This window comes from Cydia fagiglandana, chromosome 14, assembly GCF_963556715.1.
Source record: "Cydia fagiglandana chromosome 14, ilCydFagi1.1, whole genome shotgun sequence".
NCBI classification, from domain to species: domain Eukaryota; kingdom Metazoa; phylum Arthropoda; class Insecta; order Lepidoptera; family Tortricidae; genus Cydia; species Cydia fagiglandana.
This window is the reverse complement of record NC_085945.1, coordinates 1,522,232-1,545,850: the sequence shown is the minus strand read 5'-3', so window position 1 is coordinate 1,545,850 and position 23,619 is coordinate 1,522,232. Positions and strand designations below refer to the sequence as shown.

The following is a 23,619-nucleotide window of genomic DNA, read 5'->3' as shown; positions in this document are numbered from 1 at the left end:
AATCATACTGTTGACAAGGTGGACTTCAAATCAAGTGTTGCCTTTCTTGATGCGCCCAGGCTGTGTATGTGTGCGTAAAAGCGTATATGTGTGCTCTTTTAGGGATGTGAAAAGTCGATTTTAATCATGTTATATATCGATAAACGCTACACAGCGGAACGAAATAGCGATTAATTGGAGCTTCAATATCTTCGTTAAACATAAACATAATTGAAATGCTAATGGATAATGAATATATTATAATATAATAATATAATTCAATTATTGCGGAACACCTATTTTAGGAGGTATTTATGTATTTTAATTAAATATCTGAACTTTCCCTTGGTTCGGGATGCTGGGGCGTGACTATAAAATTGTGATCTGATAACCACAATAAAGAATAAAAGCGTTTTTGGTTATTTTAGGTATCGTTAAGCCTTTGAAGTAAAATTAAAATTGCAAGAAATGTCGATAGGTTATCGATATGACTTTATCGACATGGCTACAGCAACGTGGGCCACATTGTTAATCGTACACTAAACAAAAGTGGCAACAGTGACAGCTCGCTGAGACACCGTCTATATATATATTATGTCTATGATACTACCACAATGGTATATTTTTAACATTGGCAACACGTGCGAGTGAGACACCGCGACCCACCTTTGCTATCTCAAGTGGACCGTTTTCTCTAGTCTGGTACGAAAGTCTTTCTAGCTCGGTGATAAAGTTCAATTTAGTATGGCAAAAAAAGTGACAGTGCAGTCCATCTTATAAGTCCATGTTGCTGACGCGCTGGAGGCTATGACGCGCACGTCATAATCTGCTGTTCGTTAAACGTCGGTTATCAGCGCGTTAAGACTGCTCTTATCGCTGTGTGCTCACGGTTCAACTTCACGGATACTCTAGCAAACATTAGGGGCCCACTGATTAACAGTCCGCCGGACGGTATCGGTCTGTCAGTTAGAACAAAATTTTGACAGTTCCGAACAACTGACAGGCCAAAAATTAATCAGTGGGCCCCTAGCGTTGGTTTTAAAATTTATAAAGGCCGGTGTAACTTGTTAGACTGGGTTGTAGGTACTTTAGAAAGGCCAAGATGTTTGTTTATTACAGTAAAGTGCCACATTTATTTGGGTCAATCGAAAGGCCTTCATTCCCACGTCTGCCTAGTGACAAAATTCCCAGACTCAACTGATATTTTACGTCTAATTCTTTTTAAAAATCATATCTCTATTTAAAAATCATAATCATATATATATTTCCATATTTCCGTGTTCTTATAACCCGGCAACCTTCAAATCAAGAGTGAACAGGCACCTTCTGGGCGAGCTCGCTCCATCGTAGGCCACGTCTACGCCTCGGCTAGTCTGTGGCCATGAGTAAGCCCATTCATAATAAAAAAAAATAAAAAAAATCTACCTACTTTCTAAAATAAGTGCAGCCACAGGAATAAACCGTTCAAAACGCTCGAAGAATTATCATTGTGTGCTCATAACAGAAGCCAAGATCACCCAATTGCTCCAATTTTAACGCATTCTTCGCGTGCGGTCTTATCTTTTAAAATATCCGTTATAATAACTATAAATACGCTCGTGGTGCAAAGCGACGTCCTTGCGAATTTGCGCCCACGCCGACTTTTGCTTTTAACGCCCCACATGGCCAATGACGCTTAGACAGCCTACATTCGGTATCAATATGCCGAGCCAGTGCCGGGTGTCACAACTCGATGATGTGGCGGCGGCATGTCGCGTGCTTGATGCGGATTTGTACCTACGTAAATTAAATATGAATACTAATGAAAACCTGAGCGCCTACCGCGAATACAGAAATTCTCAAATTGCGGGCATATATCTTTCTCTTTTTCTTCAATGAAGGTAATTAGAGTGACAGAAAGATGCCCCCAATTTGCGAACTTCTGTGTTCGCGGTAGGCCCTTTGCCCTCTGGTACTAATTGCATTCGTACAAGTATCCGAGGGGGTTGATTACATTCACATGTATCCAAGAGGATAGTTACTTTACTGACAAAAAACTCAGTGCTGTAGCCACCGAGCTGTTGCAATATGCTGAGCTTGAGCCTTTTTGCTGATGTTTATTATTTAATCATTAATTGTTTGTACTCGATTGTTTAAGTGTATCCGCAAATAAATACTTTTCTTTCTTTCATTATCATTAACTCTCCGCGCCGGTGAAGAAATGACTTGAAGCAGTATTGTTTGACAAATAAAGGTTTGAATAATGCAAGGAAAGAACCGTCAGGGGGGGCAGTGAGAGCATATTATTTTTCGTTTGCGCGTCGAGCGTTAGTCACTCTCTACATTTTCGTCCCACCTTTCTGTATGGTCGCTGCAATAATTTTAATAGGATAGCTATGGAGACGTGACCTTGGGTCATTGCCATTCGTCATTTATCATTTAGACGACGTCATGGAACTAATTGTGGAACAAATAGAAGTCAGTGCCAATAGAATTTGAATGGAATATAAAAATTGAGAAGCGTCCGATAAAACTATCAGGGGCCTTACCATGATATGATGTCCTTATTGCGATTCTGTTTAGGACTTAATCTGAATAGCTTAAGGGACGGAGTTATGTGACTTATATAGCTCCGTCCTTTAGCAATTCAGTTTAGGTCCTAGACAGAATCGCAATAAGGACATCTTGGTAAAGCCCCAGCTCAGTGCCGATGCATGCTTCTCATTTGCGTTTTCTCGAAAGTTGGTGTCAAAGGCGTCACATAGAGCAATCTTCTTGTGAAAATTCGCTGCGAGTTGTGAGAAGGAGAATTTCTCATGTAAATTGGTTTAAAGTTAAACTGTCTGGTGTAAGTTTAAACACGTATTAGGCCTTGTTTATAAAGCAATTAGAGAAGTAACTTAACTAAAACCTTGACAAGGTAAACTTGTTACCTACGCAAGTATTTATTAATTCAGCAGCAATACAGAAAACAGTGACATTCACAACTTTGTAGCGATTTAATCAATACCTACAGTTGTCTTTGCTTACGTCATGCGTTTTGGCAATGCAATGCTGATACAAGCACTGCGTTAATGTTTTACCATTTGTAAGTACAACGAGTATAAATAATGTAAAGAATTATAATTATAATCGTGTTTAAGATCTGAATTACATTTTTTATATTTCCTGACTGTAATAAATTCTAATGTGTAGTTTAAGATTAACTGTAATAAATTCATAATTTATATCTACCGTGCGAGCGCATGTACTGTTACTGTACGCTTATATAATAAATGTGAGAAATAAACAAAATTGAAATTTGAGAGTAGGTTTTACCGTATATTATCAACACCCATCCTTATAGCAGACAATACTTATATACATATTTATATATCCAATTTCATCTGTATTTTCACCGCATACATCCATATATTACATGTATGAGGCTTTAAAATATCGGGCTTTTAAAAGGATAGATCGGTTCCTATTTGCATTCCAAATAAAATGACTGCAATTTAAAAACAAAAAGTTGCATTCACTGCGAGCCTCGTGCCGATATAGACTGAATATGAACTAGTTTTGTTGTCCTTTTCCCGACAAAAACGTGAAAGCATAAATTCAGCATTTGTGCAAGTTTAATACTGGCTGAAAGCTACGGTATTTAAGACAAACAAGCATTTATTAGGATTGAAAATGACTGCAGGTTTTTAGAATAAATGGGGCATAATGTTCAGCTCATCTTGAATGTAGGGCGCCTGCACCTTAGGGAGCTGCAGACGCTGCAGTTGACTAGCCCTGTCTCGAGAGTGGCAGTTATACTGCTCTGAGCAATATTTAAGAGCTCATTGAGACGATGCGAGAACTCGCATGCGAGTTTCATTACATTGCGGACTGTTGGTTACGTCCAATTCAACCGACCGATCAAAACCCGCAATGTAATGAAACTCGCATGCGAGTTCTCGGTTCTCGCATCGTCTAAAGTCTAAACTAAATAAGCCCTAAGACAGGGAGAAAAAAAGTGTCATGCGACTTGAAAGAGGGACAACGTCATTCACTGTCAAACATCGGTTTTGAGAGAGTGAGAATCCTGTAGGTACAAACAGCAACACTCCTAGCTAGCTGTACATCGGTGGACCTTATTACAAAAGGCATAAGGTCCACCGATGTAATACAGTTAACAGTGTGGACGATGGATACTTACGAACTTTAGTGTGGTGTCGGACCGATTTCATTATGGTGTCTTTCCTAATAAACAATGTTTATGTAGGTAGGTATATACCGTAGTCGTCTAATAGATATTGTACTAAGTAAGGCCAACGATGGAGCGCAACAGAAGTAATTTAACCAGTATGATTAACCTTAGTGATTACTGGAAGAAAAAGTTGTATTCAACTATTCACATAATTTAGAATATCTCGGCACAATCCGTCTAAGCTAACTTTGCACGGACTTGACAAAATGGTTTTCATATAAAATTCGACATGAATGATGGCATTGCCAGACTAATAATCATTAGTTGTCAGAGATATTAGCTTAAGTAGTAGGTAGATAAGATAATAATTTTACTATCATTCGCACTTACGAATTAACTACAAATAGTTAGGTATCAACATCAACAAAAGAAAACAAAATAGCAGAAATGGCAAAATTTTGTAATCCCTTGCATCAATTAACTGGGAAAGAAAAGAGTAATCCGGATCCGGATCCGCTCTCGCCACTCCGGTGTGCGAGAGGGACATCGCTATATACGTGTATAGCGTTGTCTCGCTCATACACCGGAGCGACGCTCCGCATCGGTTTGATAACCTCATAAGAATCATCTATAGGTATGTTCAGACCGGATCTACTCCGATTCGCCCTTATCAAAGTGCCGCTAGACTCAGTGAAGTGAATAAACTGTCGACGGTGATTATATTCCGCGTCCTAATGAGAACACTTTGACCATCGTTGGACCTTATGCCATCGGAATAAGGTATGCGAATAGTCAATAATCTGTGTGGAAGACGCTGGCCACACACGAGACATTCGACGATTTACGACTCGTTTTACGTCGTCCGGGTACGGTTATAGCTCAGCGGGATTTGCTAACCTTCCTGGCCCTAGCCCTGAACCTATCCAATACGCAGGAGTGATAAAGACAGATAATAAAATGTACATTTTCGATGTTAGATTTCTCACCTCATGTTAATTATCTAAAGGAAATGTTCTCTGAAACCCCAGCAACAAACCACGAATATCAAATTTGAACGTACCTACCTTTAGGGAAAAGGATCCATCCAGTCCACGAAAATCTGTCAAAATGACACATTTTAGAGGGTGGATCCTTTTCGCTAAACTACGTCCATTCCTATTACTTTTATCTGAATAACACTGGCGTTCTGCAGTCTGCTCACAATGCACAGATACTAATAATTACGGAGCATCTTTACTTCTGACATTACGTTTTTAAGATTTATGGGACGACGTTTAAGATTTATTTTTAAATTTGTATTAAACTAATATGGGATTTAAATAATAAATACTGTTTAAAATAGGGCAGGTAATAGGTATGTACTAACACTGCTAACTACTTAAAATGTACTAGCTAGACTAATATTTTCTGAATCGGGTCGGGTGAACGGTTATCGCTGTAAAGAATTTAGCAGACGGATAAAAAAACAAGTAGGTACCTATAAATACAACGTAAACAAAGACTTGTTTAAAAACCTACATGGAGTTTACATTCGATGCCCTGTTCATTATCTGTTGACCTTTCGTCGCTGAACTTGCGTTTAATTATATGTACAAACGACAAAACAAGTTTAAGCTAACGTTCAATATGTATTTCATCGATCTAGGTTACCTGATTCATTAGTTTTTGTGCTTGAATTAGATTGGAATAAGATGATACGCACGTTCAGAAACTCCTATTTATCATAAAACCACGCCTGTATCACAACAAAATAGGGTAGACATAGACAAAGATCATTACATGCTACATTAACTATAAAACTAAAAACGAATCATATTATTTTACTAAGTATTTCACTGGCCTCGGGCATTACAGGCCTTGGTCACTTTTAATAAATGATATGACATGTTTCAGTTTAGTGCTAAGTGCAGTGTGCAGTGGTGCAGTACAAGAAAGGGGTTTAATTTTACTTTATTAGGAGTTATAAGAACAGATTTACGATTTCATAAACCCAGATCACATCCATCCAGTAAGACTTGTTCAAGAACCATATTACATATTTCATAGGAATAAAGTTATAAACAATAGAACATAAATCTTCAGAGTTAACCCCAACCCCCGTCCTATTTCCCCACATGTTTACCGTTTCTCTATTCTTAATACCTACGTCTAAACAACTCAATTCACCAAAGACAAAATAGCGTTATAGTGCCAGCGTGAATCACTCGCAAAATAGGCATTCCCGAAACGGGAAATACGGCCGGGACATGTTACGACATCGTCGATACAGCGGATAAACTCGTCACAACGCCGTTCACAATATAGGCGCCGTTGCGTGGGTGCCACGTTCATATTGGTTTTTACCTACTCACTACGTAGCGTGAACTAATCTAGCCGTGGGCGAAGTCGCATCTGCGAGGCCCTTTTCTTTCAGTGTGCCCAAAGTGGCCTCTCGCGAGGCCCCCCTTCAGGCGAGAGGCCGTGGGCGACGGCCCACTTCGCCCACGCCTAGCTACGACACTGCTTACAGGCAGAGTAAGTGAGGAAAACCACTCAACTGTCCAAAATCCCCCAACTATGGTCCTAGGTAGGTAACTTAAATTTGTTTAGGCGGGACTATTATTCGAATGACGCAGTTCTGAGACAAGCTAAAACTTAGACAAAATAAAAAAAAATACCAAAAACCTCCCAACTATAGACCAAAGCTCCCACTACAAACACACAGACTATGGTCTAAAATTAACTATAACTTGTGGACCATAGTTGCAGTATTGAAATATAGTTGGGGGGTTTTACGGTTGGTTGGTTGGTTTTGATTTTCTGAAAATACTCATTGGAGTGAAAAGTACCCAATAATCCCAATATGGTTAAAATTTGTATGCTGTATCATTTTGTGGGTTAAACTGTTTAACAACAGCTAAACAGCCCCATCTAACCCCTTAATAGGTATTTTAATGTCCCCCTAATGGGTACGGGAATACCCAACAGGACAAAGTTGGACAGTTTTATATAGGTACGACAAGTACACCGGAAATCAATGAAAACAACCTACTATAGGTACGACATAGAGATCAAAATAAGTAGAAATTACGTCATCTTCCCAGCGTTGTCCCATCCCATCAGCTTTTTGCCACGGCTTGAGCTACCTGGGTTCCGCTTGGCAAATAATCTCAAGACTTAATGTACCTAGGTACCTACCTACTTTTGGTACTACTAGTACAAGTCCGCTGGATGACAACCAATGCTATTTGTTGAATCCCGCACGTTTCCTCTAATCTCAGCTCATCTTATCTCCAGCTCAGTGGAAAGGCAGCCTAATGTATATCCATTTTCAGTTATACTTTTAAGTGTTCTTAGCATCAAATGGTAATGCAGTACACATGTATTTACATTTCCACTTCATAATAGTCAAGTAGGTACTGTTCAAAGAATAGACAGACAGGCAGTCACAAGTAAAAAATATAACGCCGACTCAGACGAGTCGTAATATTCAAATAAGCATGTGGGAGTCTCGCAAAGTTGACTTTCATTTCATAGAAGCCTGGAGAGCCTATAAATAGGCATGTATTTATTACCTACTTGCTTATTTTTAGAAAACTCTCGAAGGCGTAAAGTGGAAATGAGACGCAGACTTTAAGTTGAGTTTTATAAACGATTATCCTAAATACTTAGCTAAAAGATCTAGATTCACATTTATGTTATGACACGAACCGAATGTTTTTATAACATAATATCTACGTACACAGGATGTCCAGCGGTATTTACGATTTCAAACCTTGATTAAAAAACTAAACTGAACTGCTAAATGAATACATGATAAGTAAACCAAAACTATTTTTATTAAGAGAAGATTAATGTGGTTTAAATAATTATTTTAAATCACAATTTATAAATATCGGCCATCAACTCAGGTAAGCTTCGTTGGATGATGTGAGCGATTAGACTGTTCGGGTCGGTCGCAAGTCCGAATCTTGCCGGAAGTGGTGAATTTTTCCATTTTTCCTTTAATTTAAAAATTGGTAGCATCGCTTACAAACATTTCTGCTTGATATAAATTAGCTTGCTAAGTTTCGTTCCAGTTTCAAGAGCGTAGGCGTTTCGCGAAACTTACCGCGATACGGACCGATAGCGATATATGATTGTATGTACTTATACATATTGTTACGCTTATGTAATAAACAACTAGAGCGCCCGGAGTTATATCCTTAGAGACTAGTTCAAAATAAACAATGTACCAAGCAATTTGTATACCGAATTTCGTTCCTTCGCTGTTTGACTCACAGGCGTCATTGTTATGTTTTTATATAAGTAGTGTTTGGACTTCTGTTTACAGCTGCCGGTCTATTGAATCAACCAATAGTATTGGTTGTAATCTCCGCTCCGCTGGATCCAGCTTTTGACCATAACGCCGTTTACAGGATTTCATTTTACTTAATCACCAAGTCACAGTAACCAAGACTTGCGTCGCGAACAAAATGGGTCACCATTAGGCTTCTATATTAGACGATTACTATCTCTTTTAGCGACACGGAATCTGTATCTTTTGTTTGTTTCTTGAGGGATACAATAGTCGATAGCTTATCGCATACTCGCCCTTGGTGGGACTAGTGCCTTTTTTGATGACGGTTTTCTGTGATTGTCAACTTATTCGTTTACTGTGACGCCATCTACAACGAGGGGTGATCTTAACCGGCCTTTACTGTACGGATTAACTATCTTTAGTATTAACTCGTCTGTATACCTGAGCCGAGAAGCCTAGCGAATGCAGGGCAAGGCTAGCCGTTTCACAACGTGCACGTTATGGGTGGTCGATGCAGTCTCTCCGCGCTGCTCTTACATGGTTATAATCTACGAGTGCGAGAAGGATGCAAGATGTATTGTGAACGGATTGTTATTCAACAAGACTTAAACAACTACTAGAAAAGGACCAGTGTAAGGCGATCTTCATATTCGATGCGGAATCAAAATCGGAGCCAAAGACAAACGCCAAAGGAATAGAAATAATGTATCGGGATTACAGATGGAACGAAAAGTCACCTGACTATTTCCATACATTATTTTAGGTATCGATTGGCATTTTATATCAATAAGCCTCATGTTCACTGAGAGAAAAATCATCACCAGGAATTAAAAAACAGTTCTGCACTGGGGGAAAAAATGAAGTTTTAGTAATAATTATGGACGTTTCACTATTTCTGTAAAGTTTATTTATTTCTACAAACAGCTCAGTAATCCCAAATATAATTTCAACAAACAGATAATAGAAATTGCAAAAGTCAATTTGTTCCTATTAGTTAACTCTCCTTGTCCCCGGATTAAGTTTATTTTTGTAATTCTAAGTGTATTTTTGTTGTACTTTTCTCAGTGTTGGCTAGGCCTCCATTGTTTTTAGAAAACGAATCGTAGATAGGTAAACGTAAATAATGTATGGAGATGATAGCGTTTCGTTTTCTGCAATCGATGGTCATCTTTGATGTGAGACCCCCTGGTGTGAAAGCGAGACATCGCTATATAAGTGCTTTGCTGACACACCGAAACAGCATGCACGAACGCGTCTGTCTGATCTCGCTATTCTTCTTGAAAAGCTACTTGCACCATTAAATAACCCGAGATTAACCGGTTAAACCTGGAGCTACCATGGTTACCAGTTTAACACTGGGTCAACGGCTTAACTGCTTAAACTCCCCGAGTTAGCAGATGGTGCAAGCGGGTCTAAGAATCTCTGGGTTTTGTTATATTGGAACAGTCAAGATAAAGCGTTGTGAATAATAACGCGATGGAGGATAAATTTAACCTAAGTAGATAATAAAAAGTCTCGTGTCGAGGAAAAGTCACGTGCGAATGTACCTATTAATAGCTGTACGGTTACCATCAGTTTGTCACTGATATAAACGCCGTCGAGAACGTAATTTACTTTCTATACATCCCGTTTGCACTAATATGCGAGTGCGAGCGAGATGTATAGAAAGTAAATTACGTTCTCGACGGCGTTTATGTCAGTGACAAACTGATGGTAACCGTACTGACCGCGTAACTATTGAGTGCGGACGAGTTCTTGAGAGAACCAGAGGGCGTTACGCGAACCACGTTCGAGGTGTTGCCTCTATGTCACACTTGTAAATTAGTACGTAAGTGTGACAGGGAGGCAACACGTTGAACGTACTCGGTAGGCCCTCAGAGTAAGGTGGCCGTGTGATTCTGGCGTTTATAGGCTGAGAACTTTGAAACTTAAAAGGTTTTATGCCCAATTCTTTACCTCTGAGGGTTCGCCCTAATACGCATGTTCGCGCGAACAAACATATACTCGAATAGGTGTCCTAAAGGTTCTTTAAAATATACATTTCGGTTACTATTTGCGATAAACTATCTTTAATGTCCTGTCTTCGTGACAGAAATTCCAAGTTTCAAACATTTAATGAGAACGAACAGTGGAAACTCAGAGACATAAAATACGTCTGGGATTTACGAGACTATTAGTAGTTAACTTTAATAACCTAAACTTATAAACTGCCAGCAATTTAAAATACTAATTCCATAAACCATCGCTTGTTCACCCCGTCTTTGCTCGAAACTCTGATCACTTGCCTAATCAGTGTTTTTCTATAGGTATTCCTGACTGTCCCAATTTATCCGATCGATCTGTTGTATACCTAAGGTGCAGGGGGGCAATTTCGCCTATGGGGAAATTTCAACTACCTAATCGAAATATCTTCCATGTTTTACGTTATTAACTAGAGTGCGGGAACCAGATTTCCCCGCAGTCGAAATTGACCCCTGCACGTTAAATATACAAAATTTTAACAAAGCACGACGAAATCAAAGTCTGAGTAGTACGTGGGAAATAAAAGGTCTTAAGAAGGGACATGTAGTCACACATTGGCGCTCCCACAATTTTTATTGTCATTGTGACAAAGACAAACAAAGAGGCATAGAAATCTTATTCACTGACGGTAGGCCACTTCGCGATCTTCGTAAACGCTTCATGAAGCATCTATTGTTAACTCTGATCACGTGCCTAATCAATGTTTTTCTACAGGTATCCCTGATTGCCCCAATTTATCCGATCGATCTGTTGTATATCTAAGGTACAGGGGGGCAATTTCGCCTGTGGGGAAATTTCAACTAATCGAAATATCTTCCATGTTTTACGTTATTAACTAGAGTGCGGGAACCAGATTTCCCCCGCAGACAAAATTGACCCCTGCACCTTAAATATACAAAATTTTAACAAAGCAGGACGATTGCATATTAAGTTGGCTAATAAAGTCCTAGTACCTACGTGGGAAATAAAAGGTCTTAAGAAGGGACATTGACATTTGGAGCAAGTGAAAGAAAAAGTGGGAGTCGTGTCGTACCAAAAAGTCAAAGAGCTGGCGCAGGATAGGGAAAGCTGGAAGTTACTCCACCGACAAGAGAATACCTCTTAAGTTAATGATGATGAAGAAGGGACATGTAGTCACACATTCTCGCTCACACAATTATTATTGTCATTGTGATAAACAAAGAGGCATAGAAATATTATTCACTGACGGTAGGCGACCTCGCGATCTTCGTAAACGCTTCATGAAGCATCTATTGTTGGTAGTCTGAGTCGAAACGAAGCACGAACGAAGTTAACTAATTACTAATTACAAAAGTTATACGAACTAGACGCAATTATCTAATGACTAGACTTCATAAAGAGTTCGTTAACTAATGCAATATCCACTGGCTAGTGGCTAGAGCCGTCTTTCTAGGTATCAAGAACGACAAAATGTTCAAAAATATCTAAACTCATCTATTTTTTTATACAATGCGTTATAAGGTATATTTTAAAGGGTTTCGTTGGAAGGTGTCACTGGTATAGTTGACGAAATATAATTTGCACAGTCATAAAACTTTATCTTTACGAATAAAAAAGGACAAAAGAACGGCAAAGCACGTTGTAACAACACGTCACATCGGTCACGAATTGCGATTTAAATCTGTTCTCGGAATCAGTAATTATGACGTGGCAGGGCGTAAATATAGAAAAGTTGAGTCTACGATAGCGTGTAGACTCGACTAAACAAAAACAGAAGCGCAGTGTTGCCAACTTGGCATAAATGATGCCAGATCTGGCATATTTTCACTCGCTTTGGCACCAAAATTCTCCATTTAGCATCTGGCATATTTTTCAGCATAATTTAGTCTAATCCAAGTTTGCACCAACTTGGCAGCAACAATATGCGCCATCGCCTTATGTGGTTCATATTTTCATATGAATTTTGACTTTTGTGGACGGATGGACGTCAACGGACTATATAAAGTTGGTCAAGCAGATCTTGTCAGTAGAAAAAGTCGGTAAATTTGAAAAAAGTATGTGTTTTAAGTGTCTAAATTCAAGTGATATTTTAGCATAGGTGTTTCAAAAATCTTTGGCATAATTTTGGCATAATCTAGACATTAGTCTAGCATTTTTTCAAAATCCGAGTTGGCAACACTGCAGAAGCGGTTGTTTTTTGTACCAGCGAGCCAGCGGGATGGGAGTGTGGAGATTAATTTATTTGGTAAGAAAGAAAAACAACACACACGTAGACAGTTCTTACGTTGTCGCAAAATCTATACGATCTACTGTTCACACAGTACAGTACGGTTACCATCAGTTTGTCACTGACATAAACGCCGTCGAGAACGTAATTTACTTTCTATACATCCCGTTTGCACTAATACGCGAGTGCGAGCGAGATGTATAGAAAGTAAATTACGTTCTCGACGGCGTTTATGTCAGTGACAAACTGATGGTAACCGTACAGGAGGACAGCACAGTTCAGGAACAGTAGTAAAGTGAAATATTCTCAGCACACGCCCTGGTGCACTCTCGCTTCCTATTAAACGTAGATTCAACATCGGTACAGTACTATTATATATATTTCGTTTATATAATAAGTTAATTATAAGGTGGTTATCACACTGTCAACGTGATAACCGGCTAAGCTCCTACAGCAATATTAATTCTAACGACAAAATGTCGGGAAGTGCGACTTCACTTATCGCACGAAAATCAGAGAACTCAATATCGAATTATTGATTAATGAATACAATAAATGTAGCCAATTTAATTATATGAATGACTGCGACCGTTCGTTGGTTTGTCGCGCGATAACGAATATGGGCCCGATAACGCAGAACGTGCGATTTGTTGTGCTTTTTAGGGTTCCGTAGCCAAATGGCAAAAAACGGAACCCTTATAGATTCGTCATGTCTGTCTGTCTGTCTGTCTGTCTGTCCGTCCGTATGTCACAGCCACTTTGTTCCGAAACTATAAGCACTATACTGTTGAAACTTGGTAAGTAGATGTATTCTGTGAACCGCATTAAGATTTTCATACAAAAATAGAAAAAAAACAATAAATTTTTAGGGTTCCCCATACATAGAACTGAAACTCAAAAATTTTTTTTTCGTCAAACCCATACGTGTACGGGGTATCTATGGATAGGTCTTCAAAAATGATATTGAGGTTTCTAATATCATTTTCTTCTAAACTGAATAGTTTACGCGAGAGACACTTCCAAAGTGGTAAAATGTGTGTCCCCCCCCCTGTAACTTCTAAAATAAGAGTATGATAAAACTAAAAAAAATATATGATGTACATTACCATGCAAACTTCCACCGAAAATTGGTTTGAACAAGATTTGGTAAGTAGTTTTTTTTTAATACGTCATAAACCGTAAACCGCAATTTTATTATGTTACTTGCTGTTACGGAACCCTTCATGGGCGAGTCCGACTCGCACTTGGCCGCTTTTTTTGTTAATAATAAAATAAAATATCAAAGTATAGCATGTATTTGAAGACAGCTGTGAACTGTAAATGAGATTACTGATTCTGATCGGATAATGTTCTCAAAAGCATTTCAACACGACTCTTGTGTTTAGCGGTTAAATTATTTTAATGTAATAGGATAATGTAATATATGTACGCTATATGTTCGGTACAAGTGTATTTGAAATAAGGAAAATATGTGCAACAAAAGATAATTGTAAATACGTACTAAGGAATGGCCTTTTGAACTTGAACTGTAACCTCGTCACCAGTGGCGGCGCGTCCATAAAAGCCGATTCCCACCGGCTTGCCTGTTTTTGGACGTTTGAGCAGAGTTGTAAGGAAATATGTAAGCCAAATTAGCCCCGGCTTGCCTATGGATATGTTTGACGCGCCGCCACTGCTAGTCACAGTTTTTTTTACCCAAGTTTGACAATTTTAAACTGTTTTGCTCCGTAGCGAAAAACTCCTCAACCATCTATTGAGATTTGAATTTGATAAATTAATAGTGTCAATCCACTCGTTATGGAGCCCGGGAAACAATCCATTTATAATAAACGGATTATGTTATTATGTATAGTACATAACGCATCGCTAAAGGCGAATTTAAAAAGGTTATGGCTAGCAGACAAAACTTAATTTAAAGGATGTGTGCGGTATTCTAGTTTATGTATATATGTAATATGTATTATAGAATATATATGTATTTAGTTGTGTACATATGTATTTAGTTGTGTATACAGGGTGATTCATGAGACGTGAGCAGGACTAATCCTGCACACTCAGTAACTGATAATTGACCAATCACCGTCGTATTTAGGTGAAACAACCACACTTTTTCCTATTTTTCAACTTTTTGGTGAGGGCAAATTTAATTATCTACAATCATGGTCACCCTAAAAGACCTAATTAATAAACATAAAACCTCTTTTACGAAGAAAATAAAATGTCAAACCTGGGTGAGATACGAATTTTCAAAAGTAACCAGACCGTGATGACAGTGATGACATTCAATTTGACACAGAATATCGATAGTTTAGTATTCTAATGTTAGGGTGACCATCCATGTCGTAAATAAATTAATAACTTTTTTTTTCAACACGACTAGGAAATTAACGGTAAACTCACTAATACTGATAGGAAACAGTTGCTTATAATTTACGAAATGCGCAGTTTATGTCCTGCTCACGTCTCCTGAATCACCCTGTATATGTATATATTTGTTGTAGGTAAGTTGCTAATATTATAATTAACTAAGAAACTTTTCGTTTTTATTATCATTATAATTTTCTTTTCTTGTTCTTTTATTTACGCTGTTGGTACAGTACGGATGTCTACCGTCTCCAATTCTCCCTCAATTGCTCAAAGGTTAACTGGAAGAGATCCCTTAAAGGGTAAGTTCGCCTTTGTACTAATGATGAATGTTATTTTTCCTGTTTTGTTTTTTGTACAGTAAAGTGTTTTACTACTACTACGACTACTACATAATACATAATCCGTTTGATAGCTACGACGCCACAGACAGACATTGGCGTCAAACATATACCTAAAGGGGACCACTGATTAACAGTCCGCCGGACGGTATCGATCGGCCTGTCAGTTGTTCAGAACTGTCAAAATTTTGTTCTTACTGACAGGCCGATACCGTCCGGCGGACTGTTAATCAGTGGGCCCCTTAACACCCTTCTTTTTGCGTCGGGGGTTAAAAAGGAGGAGGTTCCAACAACCACTGTGTCGGTTTAAAGTTTTCCAAACGTTGTACTCGTTCATTATTAAAGTAAAACCTGTTTGTGTTTAGAAAACGTGATAATGTAATTAATACGACACCGATAGGACATGAGCGTTGCATTACATTACATACGGCTCATATCACATATCAGTTGAGGAGTATCATCATCAGTAGGAGTAGTAAAGGGCTTATTTCGCTATGAAAACCATACAAAAATATGCCCTTTTGAAAAGACATTTCTAAGTTGCGCTTCTAGAGTCTACACATTAGTAGGATGCAACCGCTTTAGTGATTAATTCAAGGCTAGTATTAACGTAATATTAATTACCGCTAATTTTTTATTGAGAAACTGGCTGACGCTTTCCGATTAGTCGAGATAAAGAGTGACAGGACGAGAGGTAATTGATTTTAAATAAAAAATACCACGTAGGTATTTTTTTACATTGGTCGAACGATGACTTGCAAACCACTAGGTGTACGACTTTTTCAAGTCGCAAGCGGTTTTTACATCTAGTTGGAATCGTTAGTTGATATTTGAGGAAAGTTTTGATAAGTTTTATATCATTTTTATGAGTGGCACATCGTAAAAATACAAATATATTCTTAACATCGGTAGTAAAACGTAAAAAAGTTTATAAATCGGTATGCTAAACGTCAAATTCGTATGCTGCATTTCACAATAAAAAAACTAGCACACAAAAACATTACATTATTTGGTGCACCGCCGCGCCGATCCAAGAAAATTCTAAGTGCAAGAATGAACGGCGGTGGACATTACGGCGCGGCGCGCTTCCGAAAGCACTTTCGCCTACACTCGGGCCGCGTCGGCCATCTTCGCTCCCCACAGCTGACTGGGCCAATGCCAGAGCGAGCGCGCGATAGTGGCGCCGCGCGCGCGAGACAAGGACCGCGCGCCGCGCAACTCCCGACGCCGCCATTAATTTCTTTCTAGTGCCCGCAGCCGTCCTAGTGACAGCGTACTTCAATATCGCGAGAGCTAAAATTCGTTTTACTTGTGAAATTTATATATTAAATAGTATGCAACGGGTATATAAAGTGTTGTGAGCAATAACGAGTGTGAATTTACAATGATTACGCGAGTGTTGAATGCGTAAAGGCGATTCGTTCGCAGTGAAGTATGTCTGGTTTAGCAGTGTTCGTTGTCAACACAAAATAAAGAGGATTATGCAAGTTGGAGTAAAATGTGGACGGTTTTTAGGTAAATGTCGTGTTTAATACACATTTCTATAGCTAAGGTACACATATTCAGTGATATTCGCGTGCTAGGAGGTAGGAATGTTCTGGTAGAAAGGTGAGCAAGTGAGCGAAGCTGCGCCTATAGGTACGGCTGTCTTGTCGTTCCGAAACATGCAGTACAATAATGAATGACAAATACTTTGCCGTTGGCAACGGCCTACGTTAAGCGCGAAGACTAATTAGTACCTAATCACACAAAAGGAAGTTAATAATGTGTGATTATGTGGGTATATTAAATTTTTATAAGTATTGGTTCTCCACAGCCGCGCGTAGCTAAGCAAATATCATGATTTGGCATGAAAAATAGAAAACAACTACAAGTTATAATTCCTTAGTCGAGTAGTAATTAAATGGGAAAATATAAAGACAAATGTTGCATAACATGTCTATTTAGTAATGATTTCACTTAAAAGGCTATTTGTTAGATTCTAACAGTTAGAACATTTTTCCTGTTACAGCCATTTCTTGTAGCTACCTAGTTGTCTAAATATTTAAGAAAATAATAAGATGACATTATTTTCCAATATCAAAACTGCTTTATTTATCTTTAGGCAATCATTGTGAGCGTCAAGTTGAGTTCAAACAAGAAAAGTAACACTAATTAGTAATGAATATGGTCAAGTTGGAATGTATAAACGTGCACGTGTCACTAATCAGCGTAAATAAGCCTAACGAGACCACGTAATAGAGCAAACATTTTTCTTGTTTCAGTAAATAAGACTATGCAGGTTGTAATAAAATAATGCAGCGCCTGCTTAAAATATTGGCGCTGGCAATAAGTTGCGCCGCGGGGGCGTGGGCCGGGCTGGGGTGCCGCTCGGGGTGCTCGTGCTCGCCCGCGCGCCTGGCCTGCCGCGCCGCGCCGCTGCCCGACCGCCGCCTCGGGCCCGACGCGCTGCCCGCCCAACCCGACACCCTCCAGAACCTCTCCTGGACCGACTCGCAGCTCGAGAGCGTCAACGGCGAGATCTTCCATCGACTCAAACAGCTAGAGCAAATCGACCTTAGCGGAAACCAACTTAAAAGGACCGAGCATGGCCTCTTCACCGGTCTGACGCGTCTGAGATACCTCAACATATCGAGGAACCGCCTCGAAGACATCCCGCGTTTCACGTTCGCGGATCTAGAGAGCCTGGAGGTGCTCGACGTGTCGTGGAATGAGCTCCACGTCATACCCTACCAGGTGTTCGGGCCCTGCCATCGCCTGCAGTACCTCGACCTCTCTTACAATAAGATAGCCACTTTCATAGATTTTTACTTTAGACCTAATCTTCAACTGAAAACACTGTTCCTAAACAATAATAGCCTAGTCAAAATTACATCTAACGCTCTAGTCGACCTCAAGGAATTGGAGACGCTCGATATCTCTAGCAACAAATTAGACTACTTCCCGAAATTCTTCTTCGACAGATTTGTAAGCTTGAGAGGGCTCAATCTGAGTTACAACCACTTCCAAAACATATCACACGATGCTTTAAAGAATTTGTGGAATCTGAAGTGGCTAAATATGGGCGGCAACAGGATGAGAATGCTGCCGCCGAAGCTCTTCCGTAATAACGAAAACCTGAGAGCGCTCTACCTCGACCACACAGAAATATCGGTCATTGAGAACACAAACTTCGAAGGCTTAAGCGGACTACAGCGACTTTACATTAGAAATAACTATTATTTACGAGAAATAGAACCATTCGTGTTTCAAGACACCGCGTCTTTGACACATCTGGATATAAGTTTCAACAGTTTAACAAATTTGCCGTTATCATTGAAGATGTTAGATAAATTAGAAGATTTTAGAATAGGGGGTAATTTGTGGGCGTGCGATTGTCGGATGGCGTGGTTCGCGAACTGGGCGGACAAGAGGAAAGGGATCGTCAAGTCGGACATGAGCTGTAGAAATACGTATAAGAACGAGATGTTGATTATACTGAACAATACAAACTGCAAGCCGCCGCAGCTAGTCTCCGCCTCGCCGCTGATGCTGTACAGGCTGCAAACAGATGCGATGCTGGAATGCAAGTTCCACGGGAACCCGCCGCCGTCTATAACCTGGGTGACTCCCACACGAGCAGTCTTCCATTGGAACCCTGAGCCGCAGATCCCCGACATATTCCACAAGCATGGAATAGCACACGACCAGCACTACAAAACTATAGACAATACGAAATCTCGAGTGAGAATCCTCGAAAATGGTTCCCTAGTGATAGGGGACATACACAGAGAAGACAGTGGGATGTACCTCTGCTTCGCTTCGAACCCGTCTGCGAACGTGTCTGTGGAAGTGGTTTTAAACATAGATCCAGTGACGATGTATGAAATTAAAATCTATAGTTTGATGTGGGGTGCGTTTAGCGCGGCGGCGTTTTTGGCGATCACTCTACTGGTGCAGGCGCTGCGTTACATATTCCGCAGGTTAGTAATAAACGATTTGGATAAAGTTACTCGCTCTTGTAAATTGTTAATTTAGTAAATTTTTACGTTTACTTTGTGTTTGTTTATTTACTCGGGCAACCGCGGAGCAGTATTTGCTCCGGTTGGCTGCCCTCGTACTTATTCAAATTAGGTTAGCATTAAATTTTAAATGACATGGCTAACAAGCCAAATCAACCAACGACTTCATACATTTTCTATTAAGTAACTTCTTTGATTTATTTTTCATTACTCCTGACTGTATTTTTGTTGTCCATTGGGAAAACTTCAACTTACACACAAACTATAAAATATTAATGCATATGTATTACTCATAGCTCGCCACATCAATCTTAATATGGTGAGAATAAAATATCCATTTTCTACAATTCATAATTATTTTACACGCTTTAAAATTAAAATTAAATATTTACTTATATTTTGGTCTCGCAAAAATAAAAAAAATGGCCAAACGCAAGTGCGTTTGCGTTTGGCCATTTTTTTTCACTTTTCGTTTTTTAACGACATGAAAAATATAAGCCACATATCAAGAAACTCATTGTAGAAAAAGATTACTCACTATTTATAACACAAATAGTAAATATACCTATATTATTTATGGCTGTAAGGCGTATGACAGTTATTGCACAAAACGTTGTTAACTTGTTATACAATCCATAAGATAAATGAAAGTTACACCCACGGATAATGATATTGTCAGTCGAAGCGTTATTTAAACTCTAAAACACATTAATCTTTACCATAAAATGTGCCTACTTTGCTCCCTGGGTTATTGTACTCGAACAGTTTTAAGATTTTATAAAACAACATGATAGTATTACTCCTCCCATCTTAAATGCCGGCAACGCACTTACAACCACTGTGGTGTTGTGGGTGTCTATAGGCGGCGGTAATCGCTTACCATCAGGCGATTCGTCTAGTGATCCAAAAGACTCGAGCCCTGTTAGCTCTTTTTTTTAGGGCTCGCCTCATCTCTTGACGCCTAAAAGGCTAAAAGCCTATTTTACTAATGAAATAAAAAAGGCCTTAGCCTTTTAGGCTTCAAGAGATGAGGCGAGCCCTAAAAAAAGGCTCACAGGGCTCAAGTCTATTGGATCACTAGATTCGTCTGGTCGTTTGCTTCCTATGTCATTAAAAAAAGTAGTGATGGTCTTTAAATCGGCACAAATAAAACTTAATATATAATGTACCTATCTCAAATCTCAACATACCACAATATAACAATTTTAGAGTAAAGTAGGCAAATTTTATGCATTGATCTTGTATTTGACATTAGGCATATTTCCACCGTCGCCTTTCAGTCCCTAAAGTGTCATTCTATGGAACATGCTATGTAAACAAACCGCCATATTGAAAATGTCAAAGAATGACGAATTTACTAGTGACTTATGTTTACATAGTTAGCAAGTTCCATAGAATGACACTTTACACATGTCGTTGGTGTCACAAGCAAGACATCCTCCAGACTGAGCATAGTGGCACTACCCCCTCTTGCGCAAATATACGGTAGTTTTACTCCATTTTCGAGTCAAGTGTCTTTGTGTGACGCCCGTGTCTTTGAACGGACCAATCACGGCACGGGACTCGCTCACCTCTTCCCCCGCACCCCTGTATTATTGGCAGCATCGGTTTCATGAAATAATTGCTCTAAGCTCCGTCTAGGAGGATTAGGAAATCTATGGTTAGTGTTAACAAGCCATCCTCTCGATTGCAGGTTTCGGCTGATGGAGACATGCTGTAGCTGCTGCACCTGCGTACGCGCCGACGCGCCGCGCTCGCGGCAGATCTACAGCATGCTCGACAACATCGAGCAGTACAAGCGGCAGCAGCTCGACAAGTTACGAGAAAACTACGCGGTGCAGGTTAATATTTCAAACCCCTTATTCGTAAAATTTCTCATTTATCTTTTTATTATTTTATTTCTCAATCAAGTCTCAATTAGTTAAAATGAAAGAAACAATTGATAGCTAATTGAGTCTTGTAGCGCGTTTATTTGTAACGTCATTCATTCATTATTCCCAATATTCCCGTGTGATGGCGAGGTCTGCCTTCCTTGTCTTCTTGCACTTTGCCCTGTTTGACGTGTCGGCTTTCGGGTAGATAATTGATCATAATAACTTTTAAAACAGGGTAGGTATTTACTATTAAACTTGTGCTTGATATCTCGGCTCAGATGCACGTGTCATCTCGGTTTAGTAGTTATGTAAATGACTTGAAATCGTCTTCATCATGTACCTACTTAAATATCTTAAAGAACACCTTTATTGAGTCATCGGATGTTTTCTATTCAAGCGTCAAGTCATTCACGTAGTCTTATTATCGTTCATGGTCCCTAGAGATCACTATTATCGGCCTTACGTGGCGCGCTTTTATCTATGTAATAGGCTATAAATAAATTTACTTCTTGTGGCCTTCACAAGTACATCGCACCCTCTTAAGATTGTCTTTTCAATCAGGTCAAGAGTTTACTTTGTAAATTCGATACAATCTTAAATTACAAATTTCCCCGCTTAAATTTCGATAAGTCATTAAAAGTGACCGTTTTTTATCAACAGGTGCATCGAATCAAAGAAAACTGCACGCAGCAGATGGATTGGATACAGAATAGTTATTCTTCACAAGCCACACATCTTCGCAACATTAGAGACATCGGCAGTAATCATCTGTCGTCTATGAGGGATCAGTACTATGATCAGGTAAGAAATCTATTAGTGATTTTAATGTCCTAGGAATATCATGTGTAGGTGTGTTTTTCATAGAATCGGATCGATGTTAAGTTCGCGTTTGTGTGCAGGTGAAACGGGTGCGCGAATACTCGACCGGGCAGCTCAATTGGGTGCGCGAGAACTACGTTTTCCAACGCAACAAGATCCGCAAGTTCAGCGCGCACCAAGTCCTGCGGCTGCGGCAGAGCTACAAGTACCAGCAGCAGACGCTCAACAAAGTGCTCGAGAACCTCCCGTCGCTGTACTTCGACAACTGCCGGTCCGGGTCCTGCGGGCGCAGCGACTCGACGGCGCTCGACCCCGACGTCGAGCACCTGGACATGTATCTGAAGACGAAGCTGGAGGCGCTCGCGAGGCTGCCGCCGCTCGCGCCCGACTCCGAGAGCAAGATGTCCGTGTACTACACGCCGACGGAGCGGTCGGTGACGTCGCGGCGGGGCTCGCCCGGGCCGGACGTGCACATCAACATGATCGAGATGCCGCCGCCGTGCTTCCTGGCGAGCCTCGAGGCCCCGGGGCCGGCCGCGGAGGCGACCACGTCGCGGTGCGGGCTGCCGGTGCGGACGGCGGACTACGGCGCGGCTCGGGACGGGGCGGGGGACGCGAAGCCGGCGAGCGAGCCGCTGCTGGGGCGGCAGCGCGGCGGCTCGGGCGCGCGGCTGACGGCGAGCGCGAGCTCCCCGGAGCTGCGCGCGGCGGCGCACGTGCAGGCGCGCGTGCTGCTGGCCGTGGAGGCGGGCGGCGGCGGCGGCGGCGGCGGCGGCGGCGGCGGGCGCTTGTAGTACCGGCTGCTGGCGCGCCTGCTGCCGCCGCCGCCGCCGCGCCCCGCCGACCTCGAGCTGCAGCCGCGGCGCTAGCCGGCCCCGCTGTCGGTGTCGTGTCCCGACCGGGTCCTCGAGTACTTCTAAGTGAGCTGTGATAGACTAGATTTGAAATTAGCCTTCGAGTTTCTAGTGTAAATAAGTCTCCGTTTCTATTGTTTCCGTTTTGATGTATTTTAGGGGGGTTGGCGCGTTTGTGCGGCGTGTTATGTTGGGCCGCTCCGGGTTGCTTTCATATCGACTCTAGTAAATCTCTCGTAGGTGATAATTTGATAAAGTTAAAATACTAATGATTATATTTTGTGACGTTTCGTACGGAGTATACAGTGAGTCTTACAGTGATATGCCAAATACTACGATCCAGCGATGATTCATATTATATAACGTTTCTTAATAGAAGATATACAAAATATTGTTGAACATTTTCTAAATATATAAACAAGAGTAAACGGCTAATCGTGGAGAATAAAAAATATTTTTCAATGTATTTTTGTGGTTTTATTCGACGATAAACCTACCAAGATACGATGATTTTCTAGAATTCAATCTCATTATATATTTAAAGTAAATTTTCTGCAATGAAATAAAGCAATACATAAATTTACCTCTCAATTTAAGATAGCCTTGCAATGACATAATTAGATAATTGTATTTACATAGCATTAATTTGTCACTCGATACTTGCTGTAGGTACTTCAGATTAATGTATTACTTTACTGGGTTTGTGCTAAATCAGCGTAAATAAAACGCTAAGTTAGTGTTAATA

At 40.3% G+C, this 23,619-nt stretch overlaps 3 protein-coding genes across 5 annotated transcripts in view; 1 reads left to right on the top strand and 2 right to left on the bottom strand.

The window, feature by feature from the left end:
• Nucleotides 1–23,619, bottom strand: part of LOC134670662 (protein YIPF2) — a 211,095-nt gene that overhangs the window by 146,051 nt on the left and 41,425 nt on the right. The gene's annotated exons all lie outside the window — the stretch shown is intronic.
• LOC134670649 (cytokine-like nuclear factor N-PAC) overlaps nt 1–23,619 on the bottom strand; it is a 75,311-nt gene that overhangs the window by 25,636 nt on the left and 26,056 nt on the right. The gene's annotated exons all lie outside the window — the stretch shown is intronic.
• LOC134670821 (leucine-rich repeat and immunoglobulin-like domain-containing nogo receptor-interacting protein 2) lies at nt 16,561–22,814 on the top strand. Its single transcript, XM_063528644.1, has 5 exons — nt 16,561–16,841; nt 17,591–19,288; nt 21,021–21,168; nt 21,862–22,002; nt 22,101–22,814. The coding sequence occupies exons 2-5, from the start codon at nt 17,622–17,624 to the stop codon at nt 22,812–22,814; spliced, it is 2,670 nt and encodes an 889-aa protein (XP_063384714.1). The 5' UTR covers nt 16,561–16,841; nt 17,591–17,621.

Bases quoted from the DNA above. Each gene is read 5' to 3' on its own strand.
- LOC134670821 (XM_063528644.1), top strand. From the start codon at position 17,622: ATGCAGCGCCTGCTTAAAATATTGGCGCTGGCAATAAGTTGCGCCGCG. The intron at 19,289-21,020 runs GTTAGTAATAAA...TCTCGATTGCAG, and splicing joins CTGCGTTACATATTCCGCAG to GTTTCGGCTGATGGAGACAT. The intron at 21,169-21,861 runs GTTAATATTTCA...TTTTATCAACAG, and splicing joins GAGAAAACTACGCGGTGCAG to GTGCATCGAATCAAAGAAAA.